At 38.7% G+C, this 18111-nt stretch overlaps 1 protein-coding gene across 4 annotated transcripts in view; it reads right to left on the reverse strand.

The window, feature by feature from the left end:
- Nucleotides 1-18111, reverse strand: part of gulp1a (GULP PTB domain containing engulfment adaptor 1a) — a 336837-nt gene that overhangs the window by 35381 nt on the left and 283345 nt on the right. For all 4 annotated transcript variants that reach the window (XM_048599477.1, XM_048599478.1, XM_048599480.1 and 1 more), the window contains one exon: nt 13565-13657. In XM_048599477.1, the coding sequence (XP_048455434.1) occupies nt 13565-13657 (93 nt within the window). The remainder of the gene's footprint in view (nt 1-13564; nt 13658-18111) is intronic.

The raw sequence follows: 18111 nt of genomic DNA on the forward strand, positions 1-18111 counted from the left end.
TTACCTTTACTGGCTCCAACCCCGCCTCCTTGACCTGTCCGTCTCCTCTCCACCTATCTACTCCTTCATCCATCTTCCATTCGCCTCCCCCTCCATCTCTATTTATTTCAGAATCCCCTTCCCCTCCCCCATTTCTGAAGAAGAGTCCAGACCCGAAACATCAGCTTTCCTGTTCCTCTGATGCTGCTTGGCCTGCTGTGTTCATCCAGCTCTACACCTTGTTATCTTTGTACCTGGAATGTTTTCAAGTATGTAGTTGAAAGATGAGATGCAGTTCCTTGAGCTTCTGGTGAGATTCATTAGAACTATATAGAAGGTCAAGAATAGAGATGTCAGAGTTGAGTGGGAAGGAGAGTTAAAACAGCAAGCCATTGAAAACTTGGGTCCATGACAACAGATTGGACAGAGGTGTCCAGCACACAGAGTACTTTTACCTTCTCTGAATTCCACTTTTAGTCTTTTTTCTTGCCCAATTACTATCCAAAAATCAGTACAGTCTTCGGAACTACCAGTGGATGGACGTAAGTATCTGTAAATCACTTGGATTAGTGTTGGAAACCAATTGTTTACAATATATTTTAATGACTTAGAGGAAGGACGTGAATGGACTGTAGCCAAATTGTAGACTACACTAAAATAGGTAAGTTGTGACAGAGATGCAAACAGTTTTACAGAGAGTAATTGATAGGAAAAGTAAGCGGGCAGAAAGTTGGCAAATAGAGTATACTGTGGGGAAATGTGGAGTTGGTTATTTTGGAGGGGGGAACAAAAGAACAATATTATATAAGTGGAGAAAAACAACAGAAGGCTGCAGTGCAAAGGGACTTGGAGGGACCTGGTGCATGAAAGCTAGCACATAAGTGCAGCAGGTAATCAGGAAGGCTAATAGAATGATGGCACTTATTTCAAGGGATTTGAGTAAAGGAGTAAAGATGTCTTATTGCAACTGTACAAGGTGCTGGTGAGACCATAACTGGAGTTATGGTCCAAACCATTTTGGTCCCTTTATTTAAGAAAATATACCATTTTATTAGAAGCAGTTCAGAGAGATTCACAAGGATGATCCCTGGCAAACAGGGATTGTCTTATGAACAAAGTCTAAACAGGTTAGGACTCTACTCCTGGAGTTCAGATGAATGAAAGTTGATCTCATTGGAACATGTAGAATTCTTAAGGGGCTTGACAGGGTAAGTGTTGAGAGAATGTTTCCCTTCATGGGAGAGTCTAAGACAAGAGGGCATAGTCTCAGAATAAAGGGGCACCAATTTAAGACTAAGGTGAGGAGGAATTTCTTCTCTGAGGGTCGAGTGTCTTTGGAACTCCTTGCCACAGAGAGCACTGGGGCAGAGTCCTTGTGTATATTTAAGGCTGTGATAAATAAATTCTTGATTAGTATGGGAATGAAGGGGTACAGGGAAGAGGCAGGAAAATGGACATAAGGAATGTCCGATCTGCCATTATCCTATTGAATGGCAGAGCAGGGTCAAGGGGCTGAGGGGACCTGCTGCTGTTCCTACTTTTTATGGTCTTGTATGATAAAACCAATGTTTTAATATTGCTGAAAAATATACCTATTAGAGTCATTGATTCATCGAGTTTTACAGCACAGAAACACACCCTTCGGAAAGCATTTCATCTTATGCTTATAAGAGCATTTGCAATGTAAATTTGAATATTTTATACTGCATGAAAAGTGGGTGCTGATTAGTTGCCAGTTGTACTCTCGTAGAGGTGTTGCCATGGAAAATGCATTAGTTAGATGATTGGTTAACAATTAGACCATAAGATCATTAATTAATAGGAGTAAAATTAGGCCATTCGGCCATTTAGTCTGTTCCGCCATTCAATCATGGCTGACATGTCTCTCAACTCCATTCTCCTGCCTTCTCCCCATAACACTTTCTCCCCTTACTAATCAAGAACCTATCCATCTATCTTAATTACACTCAATGACGTGGTCTCCACAGTGTTCTGCAGTAGTGTGCTCCACAGATTCACCACTCTCTTGCTGAACAAATTTCTCTGCGCCTTGGTTCTAAAGGGTTGTCCATTTACTTTGAGGCTGCGTCCTCAGCTCCTAATCTCTCCTATGAGTGGAAACATCTCCTACATGTCCACTTGATTCAGGCCCCTGAGTATTTTGTAAGTTTCAATCAGATTCCCCCTTATCCTTCTAAACTCCAGTGAGTATATACAGAGTCCTCAACAACTCCTCATATGACAAGGTCTTCATCGCAGATGTCATTCTTGTAAATCCTCCTTTGGAATCCCTCCAAGGCCAACACATCCTTCCTTGAATACGGGGCCCAAAACTGCTCGTGATATTTCTAAATGATGACAGCCTTATACAATCTCAGCAGTACATCTCTGTTCTTGCGTTCTAGCCCTCCTGAAATGAATGTTAACATTGAATTTGCCTCCTAACTGCCATCTGATCCTGTGTTGTTAACTTTAAGAGAATCTTGCAATTAGGACTCCCAAGTCCCTTGTGCTTCAGATTTCTGAAACCTTTCACCATTTAGAAAATAGTCTACATCTCTATTCTTCCTACCAAAGTGCCTAACCTCACACCTCCCCATAATGTATTCCATTTGCCACTTCTTTGTCCACTCTCCTAGCCTTCTGCAAATCCTTCTGCAACCTCCTTGTTTCCTCAACACCGTCTGTCTCTTTACCTATCTCTGAGTTATCCACAAACTTAGCAACAATGTCTCAATTCCTTTGTCCAGATTGTTAAAATGTAATGTGAATAACTGAGGTCCCAAGACTGACTCCTGTGGAACTCTACTAGTCACTGGCTGTTATCTTGGAAAATACCCCTTTATCTCCACTCTCTGCCTTCTGACAGTCATTCAATCCTCTATCCATGTTAATACCTCACCCCTAATACCATGAGTTCTTATTTTATTTAGCAGCCTCCTGTGTGGCACTTATCAAGGGTCTTCTAGAAATCTTTGTCAAACTTGCTCATTACCTCCTCAAAGAATTCAAACAGAATTGTCAGGCATGGCCTCCCTTTGACAAAGACGTGCTACTCAGCTCTATTTTACAATCTGAAATTTCATCCTTAATAATGGACTCTAAAATCTTACCAATGACCGGATTCAGGCTAACCGGTGTATAGTATTTTTTTGTCTTCTGCCTCCCTTCCTTCTTAAACAGGAGTGTTACATTAGCCATTTCCCAGTCTTCTGGGACCCTGCCTAATTCCAGAGATTCCTGAAAGATCACCACCAATGCCTCTACAATCTCCTTAGATATCTCGTTTGGAACCCTGGCATGCAGAACATCTGGATCAGGTGGTTTATCTACCTTAGATCTTTCAGGTTCCCCATCACCTTCTCCTTAGTGATGGGCACTACATTCACCTCTGACACTAACTCTCTTAAACTTCTGCTATGCTGCTGGTGTCTTTCATTATGAAAACTGACACAAAACACCTTTTGAGCTCCTCCACATTTTCTTTGTTCCCCATTGCTTTTCTCCAGCCTCATTTGCCAGTGGTCCAATGTCAACTCTTGCCTCTCTCTCTGTTTCTGATATCTAAAAAAACCTCTTGCAATCTTCCTTTATATAACTAGCTAGCTTACACTCATATTTCATTGACTCCCCCCCACCCCCACTTGTTGTTTATTTAGATTTATTCTCTGCTTGTTTTTAAAGGCTTCCAATCCTCTGGCTTCTCACTAATCTTCACCATGTTGTATGTTTTTTTTTGCTTTTTATCCTGTTCTTGATTCCCTTGTCAGATATGGTTCCCTCGACCTCCCCTTGTTATGTTTCTTCTTCCTTGGGGTGAATTTCTGCTGTGCCTCCCAAATTAGCCCCAGAAACTCCTGCCAATGCTGACATTGTCCTCCCTGCTAGGCTCCCCTTCCAATCAACTCTGGCCAGCTCCTTCCTCATGTCTTTGTAGTTACCTTTACTCAGTTACATCTGATTCCAGCTCCTCTCTTTCAAACTGCAGGGTGCATTCCATTGTATTATGGTCATTGCCCCCTAGGGTTCCTTCACCTTAAGGAACCTCATGAAGGGTGTCTCATTACACATCAACAAATCTTTAATTGCCTGTTTCCTAACATGCTCCACTACAAGTTGCTCAAAACCAAAACCCATCTCATAGCCATTCCACAAATTCCTTCTCTTGAGATAGGCTGCCAACTTGTTTTTCCCAGTCCACCTGCAGATTGAAATCCCCCATGATCAATGTACTGGTGCTTTTCCTACAGGCCTTTTCGATCGCCTGATTTATTTTCTTCCCAACATCCTGACAACTATTAGGGGCCCTGTACATAACTCCCGCGGATAGGCCAAAGCAGTATTCTGAAGAACGAACTACAGAACGGATCTTGCCTATATTGTTAAGTTGAAATAGGAGTGTGCATATGTTCACATTCTTTATTTGCAAAGAACAAGGTCCTGTATATTGTGTATATAGCTTCCAGTACGTGCAAGTATGCCACACTGAGCCCGAATGACTATCCTAAATTGAATGTTCATGTAATTTTTAGGATACATGGGATTATTTATCAAATTTTAACAAATTGCAGAACATTAGCGAATGCTGGACACTCCATTTTGCACTTTGGAAGTGTGAGTAAAGTCAATACTGTAAAAACCAGGATTTTTACACCCTCATGTGTTTCAAGATTATGTTTCAACAATGGCTGAAAATATCACAAGCATGCAAAGTAAGTAAAATTTAAGATCTTAGTATTATTTTTAATTTCCATGCTGTATCACACTCTGCAGAATGGAGTACCTGAAAGTTCCTTTTGGGAAGCATAATTGAACAGATGGACTTCTGTTGGTTCTCTAGCACCACTAGGAGGCTCTTAGTAGTACTGCACCTAATGGTAATGTTGACGTTTGTAAAACTGCAAACTAATGATCGTTATTTTCATTTCCTGGGTGAACAGCATCTGCTTCTAAATTTATAAACAAAAAAAAATTCCTTTCAATGTTCTGCAGTGCCCTTGGACTCAAATAGCAAAGATTAGCTGTTGCTCTGTCCCCAACCATAGGCAGCAACCATGACTGACATTTCCTGCAACAAGAGTTGAAATCTTTCCCCTGGAAAGCAATAGAGGCAAATACAAATTTCCCCAGTCTAACATGCTGCACATTAATGACTTATTAGACCACGTCAGCTAGTAAATACGATTGTCAAATGTAACAACAATAATTTACATTTATATAAGTGCCTTTAGTGTGCCAAGGTACTTCACAAGAGCAAAATTAAACACAATCTGACGCTGAGTCACATAAGGAAATGTTGGAACAAGTGATTGAAAGCTTTGACAAAGAATGAATGTTTAAAGGATCTGCTTGAAGTGATAGAGAGAGAAAGCAAATGGAGGAGAAAATTCCTGAGCTCAGCATCTTGGGAGCTATTAAGGGTGGACATCAATGATAGCACAATAAATACTGTGGATGCACAAGAGCCAGAATTGGAGGAACCGAAAGTTATTTGAGGGTTGCAGAACTAAAATAGGTTACAGTGATAGGGGGGAAAACATTCTTGAAGGGATTTGAAATTAAAGATGAAAACTTTAAAATTGAGGTATTGTCAGACCAATAGCCATTGGATGTCAAACAGCCCGGGGGTGATGGTGAACAGAATTTGATGTAAATTAGAATAGAGACAGTGGAATTTTGAATGTGCTAAATTTACTGAAGATAGAAGGTGGAGGCCAGCAGAAGAATAATAACATGCATAAGAATTATAGCTAAGATCATGAAATATGGTAACTTGATTAGCCCATTACATTTTTAAATGTCATACTTTGAGATGCTCAAAATTCACTGCCTGGTTAGCCTTTCAGCATCAAAGTTATTATAGGCATTGCTGAAATTAAAATAACTCTTGTTAATTTTGTTTAACACACACAAGGTATTAGTATAGAATTTGAGAGTAGTAATTAGTAAGTTAAGATTTCAAATTGAAATAGCAAGAACATGGTTGTTAACTTCTTTCATTAATTAAAACTCCTGCTATGCCGTGTCATGGTTTCTGGTCCCTCATGCTGAACTCTGCACCTTGGTTTGGGAAGAAAGAGCAGAAGCTTACCATTTACTTCATGGTATTTTTGAATGGTTTTTAAAGGAAGCTTTAGAAATATGACTTGTTATTTAATAAGTTTTATTTTGCTAAGCATTAAAGCTGTGAATTTGCTGAAAAAGAAATATGTTTCTAATTTTAGATTGCATTACAATTGTGGAATATAGTAATATTCTCTGTTACACATTGTAACCATATAGAAGACATAAAAATCACAGAATGTGAACGAGCAGTTCACATCTCCAAATAATTTTGCTGCAGTCAGAACATAATTTAATTTCTAATCAATTGATTCAAAATGAATGAAGACCATTCAATACAATCAAAAATGCTATTAAGTGCTTATAGCGACACCTTGTGGCAGTACATAAAATAAGCAGTAAAATCTTTATGACTGCCCTTTCAGGATGGACAGTTCATAATTGTGTTCAAGTCTTCAATTTCATCTAATGCCTGGGTAAATCAAAATGTGCAAAAGCCATTCTGCTGTGTAACTAGGTATAGATGTTATGATCCTGCTTCCACAAAATTTAATAGAATAGATACTTGAGTGACTTGGACACCAGCAGGAAGTGACTAAACCATACATATAATTTTTGATTCAAGTTAGAGTTACCTTACCTAGGGTGAGGGTAGGTGTAACTGAAGTCAAATGGAAATTAATGTTTATGGGAAACACTGCAAATGGGTTGATCAAGAGAGAAGAATTTAGACAGCACTGTACCATTTCAGACATCAACAAGACAACAAAGAATAAAGTATTGTTCGAAAGGCTAAGGCACTGAAACTGCAGAAAATGCATTCCTTGCTGCCTGCATCAAAACTGGTGCAGATCTAACAAAGACAGAAGGAGGAAAAGAGCGCATCTCAACTGAACATCTTTCCTTTGAAGCACACCGTCAATTTGTAATGGCGTTGCTGTCACCCTTGCCAAAGCTAACTTAGCACAGATCAATGTACCATGTGCACATGCAACACATGATTAGTGTTGCAAGTATTTGTTAGGAAGGTGGTATATTAATAAATTCCAACATACTCCATACTGTACAGTTAATAAACATGATAATTTGTCCACAGAAAACCCAGAACTTCCAATATAACATACTGAAAATCAGCTAGCCTTTAATGCACACATAATATGTAACTTAAGGATCACTTCTACATTCAAGTATTCGCTCAAGCATTGCCAAATGTATGAATACTGGTTATTCTAAACTCTAATACAGACATGCTTTAAAAAACATTAAATTTTCCGACACTCAAAGTCAGAGGCTGTTTGTGGGAGCAAGGATCTGCTTCTAGCAATTTTCATGACAAATATGGAATGATGATTTCACAAGGGCTTTTTTGTATTGACATGCTCAGAGAAATAAAATGGCAGAAATAAGTGAGGTCTGAACACAGATAAGGCTTCTTAATGTAGAAAACATTTTTGCAGTCTTTAAATTGTATTGTAATAAATCATATTCCTAAAGTTCTCTTTGAAAGCCATTCAATAAAATTCTGAAGCTGATGTAAGCTTGTGATCTTCTCCCCTGAACAAACTAGGTTGTGCAGCACTTGGAAGCATGCTTTTATGATTATTTAAAGTAATGTTTTTAAAAACAACAGATTACCAACCTCATGGGTCTTTTTTTGGCAAGAGAGGGAGAGGTGTGGTGCTCACTGTGCTTCAGGATAGGTCTTAATCCTTTAATTTTGATTGTATTTACAATTCCAGCCATGCCTATTTTTAAGTAAGGTACACTTAAGAATGCCCATTATCTTGAAAGAGTTTTGGAATAACTTTTCAGAGGCTGGCATCCCATCACCAATTACACTTCAAGTACAAATGCATACCTTTGACAATGGCACTGCCTGTCCTTGAGTCAGGCATTCAGGAGCTCAATATCACAGACATTGATCCTTTTGTGTCAGCCAGGCATCCCTGATTGGCCCAGATTAACAGCCCCAATCAAGGAATTACGAGTTCCAGCCGGCTGACCTTGCTACAATCACTACAATTTTATATTTTATTGGAAAAGAAATGATCTTTTCTTGGTGGTCAATGCCTTATCTAAAGAGCTGCACAGCTGTCCATACATATAGAAACTGATGCTCGTTGTTCAAATCCTCTTATGTGTAAAGCAATTGTTTGTTTGGTCTTTGATTGGTTTTTCAAAGTTACGTTACCAAAATAGCAGAGCCTTCTTTTAAATTGATGGTCATCTCTACCAACCATGCTGTGTGTTTGCCTTCTACAGGGTATTTTACATGAGGCAGCAAGTACTCACGTTGTCTTCTGTAACATAAGAATCTATAAATGAATATTGTGGTATTTATTACAGCTAATTTACACATATAAACCTTACTTTCACAGGCACCTAAGTGTCTGGGTTAGTATTAGGTTATAGGTTTAAAGGAGAAGGGTATGCTTTTAGTAATGTATCGTCAAGTGATTCTGGGATATGATGAAGTATGAGTTTCTTATAATCTTAGATTGCATTTAATAGTGAGGGTATCAAGGGCATGTCTCTTAATAATATACTGGCATACTGACTGACTTAAGGGGAGGCGATGGCCTACTGGTACTGTCGCTGGACTGTTAATCCAGAGACCCATTTAATGTCCTGGGGACCCGGGTTCGAATCCCGCCATTGGCAGATGGTGGAAATTGAATTCAATAAATACCTGGAATTAAAAATCTAATAATGACTATGAATCCATTGTTGCTTGTCAGGAAAAACCCATCTGGTTCACTAATATCCTTTGGGAAGGAAACTGCCATCCTTACCTAGTCTGGCCTACATGTGAGTCCAGACCCACAGCAATGTGGTTGACTCTGAACTGCCCTCTGGGCAATTAGGGATGGGCAATAAATGCTGCCTAGCCAGTGACACCCTCATCCCGTGAATCAATAAAGACAGAACAACAGACTATGCTGTACATATTTCTCAAGTAAGGAAAAGACACCTAATCTCAGTAACTGTCATATGCTGGTCAGTGGTTTGAGGAAATCATGCATGGCAATGGCTGAGTCAATGCAGTGCGAGAAATCCCACATACACTGGGCACAGTGCAAGCTCAGTGTGCATGTGCAACTGCTTCTGTTTATGGGTTGATTGGCATCCGGAGTTTTAGTGTTATAGGAATGAAAGCTTGTAAGGGTTAAAGGGACAAGATGACAGGATCAAGACACTGAAATTGTAGAGCTAAAGCAACTGCAACCAACTATTTTGCACCAATTATTTTCTAGATTAAATGATACTCAGATTTTAACTCGAGCACAACAATCAATAATTCCCTGTGAACAAAATAATCATCTATTCATATATAATTTTTGTGCATAAAATGTTCCCATACTGTGAATAATTGTCTGAATTGATTCTCTAATTGACTGAACCAAACATTGATCAAGAATTTGCAAGGAATTGTGCAGTCAGAATGGTGCATCAGCACTGGTTAAGTGCCCTCTCAAGTCACAGAAATTTATTGCAGTAATAAGTTCAACAATTACTTGCGCCACTCCTTGCTTCCCAATGTTAACCAGAAAATTATTCCAGCTAGGTCATCATTGAAGTCAACATTGACGTAGAATTTGCTGAATGAAATCCATCGAGATTACCACTGCAAATATTAGATCATTTCAAAATGGTGCTGGTGGATTAAAATGCAGGAATCATAACAGGAACACACTTAATGCAACATCTTAGTATAACATCTGTGTGAATACTAATCTTTCAAACACATTGATCAGAGCTTTTATTTTTGCATCGCATATGTGCAAAAATATATTATTTATAATGAATTCCTGGATCGCCAAATGCTATCACAACAAAAAAATCTGGAGTAACCCTTGATAAATTTTAAGATGGGACAATTGCTTTCTGCATTGGTTCCAAAATTAACTTCATAATGTCATTCAGAGGAAGAGTACGGCCAACAATTTCTTAAAATCAACATCTCCCAACTATGATTAATCTTTATTTGTATTGATATCTTTTAGTACTTACTATTAGACATCAATAAAGTAAGCAAAAAATTATGTTAAAATTTCCACCAACAACAATACCTGAACAAATGAACTTTTAACTATCTATTGACTGCATAGCTTCCAATTTGGACCCGTCTTGCTGGCAGCAAATTCAAATTATTTACCCATGAAACTGTGGGCCAAATTCACCACAGAAAGTGATGAATAGGATATGATCCTAATGCACACTCATATGTTAGCTCATATATGCCAAGGAGATCAGGTTCTAGTTGACATGGATGTTTTGAAGTTTATTAACAACACTATTTACATTCATATAATATCACAGACTTCTAAACAGTCTGGGTTCTCTGATTATTGATATTAAGGATGGATGGGGACGGTTGGTTTGCTCATTTGGCTGGATGGGTGGTTTGCAATGCAGAGTGATAGCAACAGCATAGTTTCAATTTCTGAACTGGCTATGGTTATCACGAAGGACTCTCCACCTTAAACTCTCCCCCATGCCTGAGGCATGGTCACCTTCAGGTTAAATCACCACCAGTCATCTCTCTCTCCCTAATGGGAAAACAACCTACGGTAACCCCTTTGGTAAGACAATGGCGACCTTCCCTTTTCAAGAACAGCTAGTGAAAGACAAACAATACCCACTGCAACTATAACCAATGGCTGATTTCACAACGTACTGACTGAGGAGGAATGTAAATACAATGCTGATCTTTCTGGGCTATCATGGAGCAGATGATAGGGGTGCTAAAGATGAGATTCCATCACTCCAATCGGTTTACTGGGTCCTTACAGTAATTTTAGACAATGTGTGCTCCATTATCCTTGCTTGTTACAATCTGCCCAACTGATGCAGGCAAGCAGGGGATGTGAGGGACACTCGAAAAGTGGGAGCAGTCTTCTGAGAAAGATAACAATAAGGATATTGAGTAGCCGGAACATCATTTTCAGTATAATGTAGTGCTGCAGAGTTATACACAACAAGCCAGACAATAATTGAGACCTGGTTTCAACAGACATGAGCTAATTGCAGTAATTGTTCATTATCTGTAACTTTGTTGATGCTCGAAAGTCAAGTGGCCTCAGTCTGTTCACAGAGGCAAATACAGCTTTCAGTTGTTTTTCGATCTCTATTGCCGAATAAAAACGAACACTTTCTATTATTTGAAGGTTTTCCATTATCTGACAGCCCACAATGAACAGTGAGAAGATGTTAGACTATGCTGGGCCTGGGGGAAAGAGTAGAACTCCCTTAGACATGATTCTAAGTTGGGATGATGCTAAGGACAGGTAATCTATGTAGCTTGGTTCTTAATTGACTATGTTTATGAACGTGCATTTGTGGTTGCAAAGAAGCGGCTGCCATGCCACCTTTGAGCCCTCAGAAGTGTTTGTTCTCGTTTCCCCTCCCACTACATGCACTGTGAAGGGCAGATTCTGGCTCACAGCACTTGACCTAGTGCATGGCCGGATTTAAAAATGACACTCACGCCAGAAATCCCAGGAAGTCCCAGTAATAGCATGTACACTGCCTCTAGCAAAAAGACAGCACAGGCAGCGTACCATTCAGGCACGTTGCTCAGTTAATGAGGTGAACTGCGGAGAATACATTGAGAAAACTCACTAGATTTTACGAATAGAAATCCTCCAAGAAAGTGACACTTATTTAATTGACACTTAATTGACATTTAGTCGATTTCTGGTAAAATTCAGCCCAGAGAAAAGTCAGTGTTAAATAAACCATTTGAGCAAAGTCCACTGACTCAGCTTGGGAAATATTGAATATGTTTTCACTATCCTCTTTCAAGTGTTAGTTCTGCCTCAGAGCTGCATTCTCAACTCTAACTCAGAGGTTGAGTGCTCAATGCGTGTCGAGATTTGCAACATTTTAGTTGAGGTTGACACCTCAGTGCACCATTAGATATGTCATCTTTGGGACGTTAAACCGAGCCCTCATCTGCCTTCCAAGGTGGACATAGAAGGTTCTACGGCATTTTTTTGAAAACATGTTCAGCATTAGGGCCACCATTTATTCCTCAAACAATTTCAATCAAATAGATGGTCTGTTCAATGATCTTGTTGCTACTTTTGAGACCTGGCTGAGTGTAAATCAACTGCTGAGTTACCTACCTAGCAACAGTGCTTACACTTCAAAATGATTCAATTGGCTGGAAATCACTTTGCCACCTCCTGAAATTGTGAAAGACACTACATAAGTCCAACTGTGTTTTTGCTTCTCACAGAAGTCTTATGTTGAATTTTGCTTATTCCCTCACAATATATTTTTTAGAACTCTGTGTAAACTCTTTTAGTGGGACTTCCAGTACCATCAACTACAGGAGGATGAAAAACTAATACAAACATTTTTTTTCTCCGAACGGAAAGATACAAGTAGATTGGAGGGAAAAAGGAGGTTCATATTGACCGGAAATAATAAACCTGTAAAATGAGCAACAGGCAGGGGCACTTCAGGGCTCAAATACACAGCTCATTGCAAAAAAGGAAACAAAGTTGTCTAATAAATACTATGCTCACTTAGTTCTAATCTGCAGAGGCTCACCAACATATAAAGGTTCCTTTAGTGCTTTCTTTAGTTGAAAGGTTAAAATTCAATACAAAATCCTGAATCATGCTGGTCCAATTTGCATATAATCACAAATGGAAACAACTGGAACCTTGCTGCATTGCTTGAAAATAGTCATTAAAAAAATTAAATATCATCAACTGTCTGAATGAACAACTGCCAGCATCCAAGATGATGTGGCCACAGCACTTAATGCTATGCTGTCAGGTTGAGAGAATAACAACAAAGAAAACTGAAAAGCCATCTGCTTCATTGAAGTCTTTACAAACTATTTTCAAAACATGGCAACATTATCTATGTATAAATTATAAATCAGTTCATAGCAAACATTTTATTTCTTTTACATGATAAAACATGATCAAAAGCAGGATTCAAATTCAAAAGCTTTTTAATGAAATATCATTGCATCATTTAAGATGTTGAGTTGATCAAACCATTCCATTTAAGCAGACACTTTCATTTGGTTATAGATTTGATTCATCTCTTTATAAGAAGTTTTGTATATGAGACTAGATAGTGCAGAAGCATTCAAATTAACTGTCAGATCAGGACAAATATTCTACGACAGACCTGCAAGCATAAGCGGCAGGTTAAATACGATTATTAAAATTTAAAAAAAAAACTTTTCTTATTAAGCAATCAAAACACTTCAACAGTAAAACATTAAATATAAATCTATTCATTATCTTAATGATTTATATGTCATCAACAACTACAGAAGAGAGCTGTATCATAAGAAAAACCTTCTTTGACTAGAGTACTAGAAAATATTCCAAAAAGTTTCAAAAGATTTGAGATTTATTTAGTTCACTGCAATATAGTGTTCTCTATTAGAATGAATGTCTTTATTCTTTAATACAATTTATACTAACAAATATTAAACACTTAAATGGCAGAGTAAAAAGAAAAGGGATAGCGAACCAAATGTTTTTGTACTTACTGGTGATGATGGACCTTGAGTGACCCTGAAATTAATTTCCATCTCTTGAACTTTCTTTTTCAGTTCAATATTCTCAGTTTCCAATTCCTGAATCTGTAAAACAACCTTGTCTTTGAAACTGTGCAACTATGTTTTCAAATATATTGCAACTTAGATCATGTTAATGTTCAAAAAGCAGGCTTCAGAACTAGAATTATCTGATTTTGACAAGGAAAGAATAAGAAAAACTTGCATTGGAGGAGACCTAACATGAATGAAGGACTAGGATAAATCATGACAACCAGGATTAATCAAAACGCTGGAGTTTTGTTACAGGAATATGAAGGATGTAGAATGCAACAGAAGGCTTCACTGTTCCAAGCTTGAAGAAAAATAATACTTGTTTTCTGGAAGTTCCTGATTGGTAATCCATTTGTATGTGATTTTATAAACAGCTTGTAGACAAGTAAACTGCTACTCCATCCTTTCTCCTTCGCTTTTCCCCATTTAACATGGGATCACCACAATGTCGGTTCACCACCTTGAGACGAAACATATTTTTCATTTGGCAGATTCTTATTTTGGAGCCAGTGCTACACATTTATTGGTGCTGAAGACTGGCAATGATCCATGCTGGTTTGTCTGCATCAGTGGTTGGATTCTGAACTGTAGCTCCATAACTTACTAAAATCTGACAGACACTAATTTTAATCTTGAGACTTAACTAAATCTTTATTATGACAAAAAAACTAGACTAATAAACACATCAATACGTTGATTGTTATAGAACTGAGGCAAGGGGTAAACTGGGGCAGTATACTAGGTACATAGAACAATCTTTGAATTACAAAAATCACTGAAAATTTGAAATTAGCTTTTCGGATGCAAGAGAACAACAGTTTTCATAATGCTTTGTGTAAATTCACAGTGCAAATGTTCCAAGGCACTTCACAAGAACATTATAAAACAAAGCATGACACAGAGCTTTGTTAAAAAAAAATGTCAGGTCAGATGACCAAATGCTTTGCAAAAAAATTATATTTCAACGAATCTCAAAGAGGGATAGTGATGTAGAGAAGTAGAGAGGTATTCCGGAGCTTGGGACCTAGGTAACTGAAAGCAGGGCCACCTCATATGGTAACTACTCAAAATGCCAGAAGCAAAAGAATTCAGAAATTTCAGAGGGCTTCAAGTTTGGAGGAGATCAAGCAGACAGGGAGATGTGAAACCATGGAGGGACTTGAAAAGGAGTAGAATTATAATATCAAGACATGGAATGATTGGGAATTTACGTAGGTCAGACAGCACAGGGGTGATAGGTGAACAGGACTTGGTGTGAGTTAATGACAGGTCGCAAGTTTTAGATGATGTTAAGTTTATGGAGGGTAGAATGAGAGATACAAATCAAAAATGCATTGGAAAAGTCAGGTCTAGAGTACCATAGGGCTGAATTATAGTTTCAGCAGCAGAAGAGCTGAGGCAGGGCATTGGTGGACAACATAATGGAGGTGGTTTTAATGATAGCACAAACATGATGTTGAGAGTTGTCCTGGGCCAAATGTGACACCAAGGGTGAAAATAGATCAGTTTAATCTCAGACTGCTGGTAGGGAAAGGGATTGAGTTGTTCACTGTGAAACTGAGATTTGAGGAGAGACTTAAAAATATTGGCTTTTAATCTTCCCAACAATTAGCTGGAGGAAGTTTCTGCTCATTCAGGATAGATAAGAAGTTTGATAGTTTAGAAACAATGGTGGACTGGAGACGGACATTGAGCTACAACTGGGTATGTGTGAAAATTGAACCTGCCTATTGATGATATCCTGGTAGGGCAGCACATAGTGAGAAATCTGTGGGGGTCAAAGATAGATCAATACATGAGCAGCAAGAGGTGCCATTACAAGTGTTTTTCTGGTGACAATTCAAATAAAATGGAAACCAGCAAGAGCAGTCCCAACCAGCTAGATGCCAGTAGAGATGAAGGAAGATAAGGACACCAGGTCAGAGGCTGCAGACAGGAAGAGGAGAGGGCCCGGAGGGAAAGTTCGTGATTTTCACAGTCATATGGGATATAACTTGTGACTTTGAGAGCCCTTTTGGCATTGTGGTAGAGTAGAAAGCTGATTGGATGTTATCAGGAATGGGGAAAACTAAACATTCTGCCGCAGAGGCTTTAGCTGCTAGCTTTGCAACAATTCTTTACAATGATTCTGAAACTCTGGCACTGTTTGTCAAACCCTGTTCATTAGTCAATTAGCAGCTCAATAAGAAAGAACAAAACCATATTGGCTTGGTGGTCAAGGTTGCACTGGACAAACATATCTTCCGTAATCCAGTTCCAGTGAAAAATTTGACAAGTATTTACCACCAACTGTCCTCCCATAGCTGATAAGTCTGTACTCCTTCGTGTTGAACATCCCTTTGAACAAAAATTAAGGGTGGCGAGGATTTGGAAGCTACTTTAAGTAAGTGATTTCAATATCTATTACAAATAGAGGCTGACTGATTGATGTGACTGAGTTCTGAAGGAGCTAGCTGACAGACAAAACCATTGAAAGGTGGTGAGAGAACCAAAACAAAAAGAGATAAATCTACTTCACCTCATCCTCAACAATTGACTTGTTACCGACGTATCTGGTTTTAGCCGTATTGGCAAAAGCCAATACTCCACAGTCCCTTTTTTTATTCAGGATGTCCTCTATCGTGTTGTTTGGAAATACCATCATGCTAAATGTGTAGAGATGCAGATCAAATTTTGCAGATCAGCCTTGAAACACCATGGGCATCAGCTGCAAAATGATTGTATCCAACCGCCTTATGGTCCAGCATATCTCTCACTCACATAAATATTGAGCCTGGCAACTAAAGCAATGAGGAATGTAGGGGAACATGGCAGTAACAGCAGCGGGTGTACTTAAAGGTGAGGTGTTAACCTGGTGAAGCTACAGCACAAGACTGTGGGCTAGATACTGGGAGACACACACGTAATTATTGGTCAGACAGATAGTCCGCCACCTTCCCACCCACTCCTGAACTAAACCCATTATAGAAGATGGGCAGGTGCCAAAATCGGCTGTCTGCTCACCATATGTAAGTAAATAATCAAGTGTGATTTGGGCTTGGTAAAAGTTCAATTGACCCCAATAGTAAGTTGCCCATACTATAAAATAGTTAGCATGGGTAGTCAAGTAAGAGTAGGATTCACATTTTCTTTCCAAAAAAAGTGCTTAAAACGGCAGGCAGAGGTTGCTATCATAGGATGGTGCCCCTTGCCCATTAGCGGCACCACCAGGAAGACTAAACTTCCCAAATCTACAATCTCTACAGTCCTGGACAAGCACAAGAAGAACAAGACAAAGAACTGCAGATGCTGGAGATCTGAAACAACATCTGAAATTGCTGCCACAACTCAGCAGGTCTGGCAGCATCTGTGGACAGAAAGCAAAGCTAACGTTTCAGGTTTAGTGAATGGAGCAGAAGAAAAAATTGGGATTATCGACATCCCCAAATTCTCCTCAGAATCATGCTATTTTTACTTGGAAATATATCACTTTCCTTCATTGTTGCTGTATCAAAATCTTGGGAATTGTTCCCTAATAGCATTATCAGAGGATCTTCATTACATGGAATTACAGTGATTCAAAAACGGAGCTCACTCTCACTTTCTCAAGGGCAATTAATGCCATGCAATAACTATCAGTCTTATCAGAAACATCCAGATCCTGTGAATAAATGACTTTTTTTTCAAAAAAAAAATGGTCCGTGGGTTATTGAGATGTTGGCTTGCAGCAGCAGACCAGATACCTCATCATCAGATTTGGGGATACAAATTGGAAGTTCACCCTTCTTAGGACAGTACTGCCGGAGACAGAATCCACTTAAGGTCTATGAGATTCTAATACATAGAAAACAGCTGGTTGGCCATTTGGACATTCCAGTACATTGAGACTGACAATAGATTCAGGCCTCAAAGGGGTAACAGTATGGTAATGATTTACAGTGTCTTACACGTGGCATTGTAATCACTTATTGAGATCCCATTTTTATGCTCTCATTCAAATTTAATAAGATCTGTAAATAAAAAAAAATGAGATCTTTCTGATCGTATGGCGACTGATACATTCCGTAAAAGGTGAATGCATTATTCAATATGACAGAGAGATGTTACGTACCGTATTTTGCCCTTTAACTATGGGTCTCACAAGTATGCACAATGGAGTCTTAGAAACATTAAGTCTAAATTAGTATCCCCATTAATTTGAACATATTTTTAATTTGGAAGTTTAAAGTGCCCTCAAATGTGCACTTTAATGTGGTTCTAATGTTGATGTCCTTTCCAATAGGATAACCGTGCTAAGAACAAAAATGCCAAATCACGAACCAACACAACACAAGTAGAAAGTGGTCCAAGTTGTCTCAGTTTTGAGGGACTTACTGCAAAGCTTCAATGATGCAGGTGCAGGTTGGACATACTTGGCTTAATGCATTTTCAAATTATCCCACAATTCAATAAGCCCCTTTGTTTAATCTAATGTAAGTTGCATTAGGACCTGAGGATTAAGTCAGGTT

This window comes from Rhincodon typus, chromosome 7 (assembly GCF_021869965.1).
Source record: "Rhincodon typus isolate 14 chromosome 7, sRhiTyp1.1, whole genome shotgun sequence".
Taxonomy (NCBI): domain Eukaryota; kingdom Metazoa; phylum Chordata; class Chondrichthyes; order Orectolobiformes; family Rhincodontidae; genus Rhincodon; species Rhincodon typus.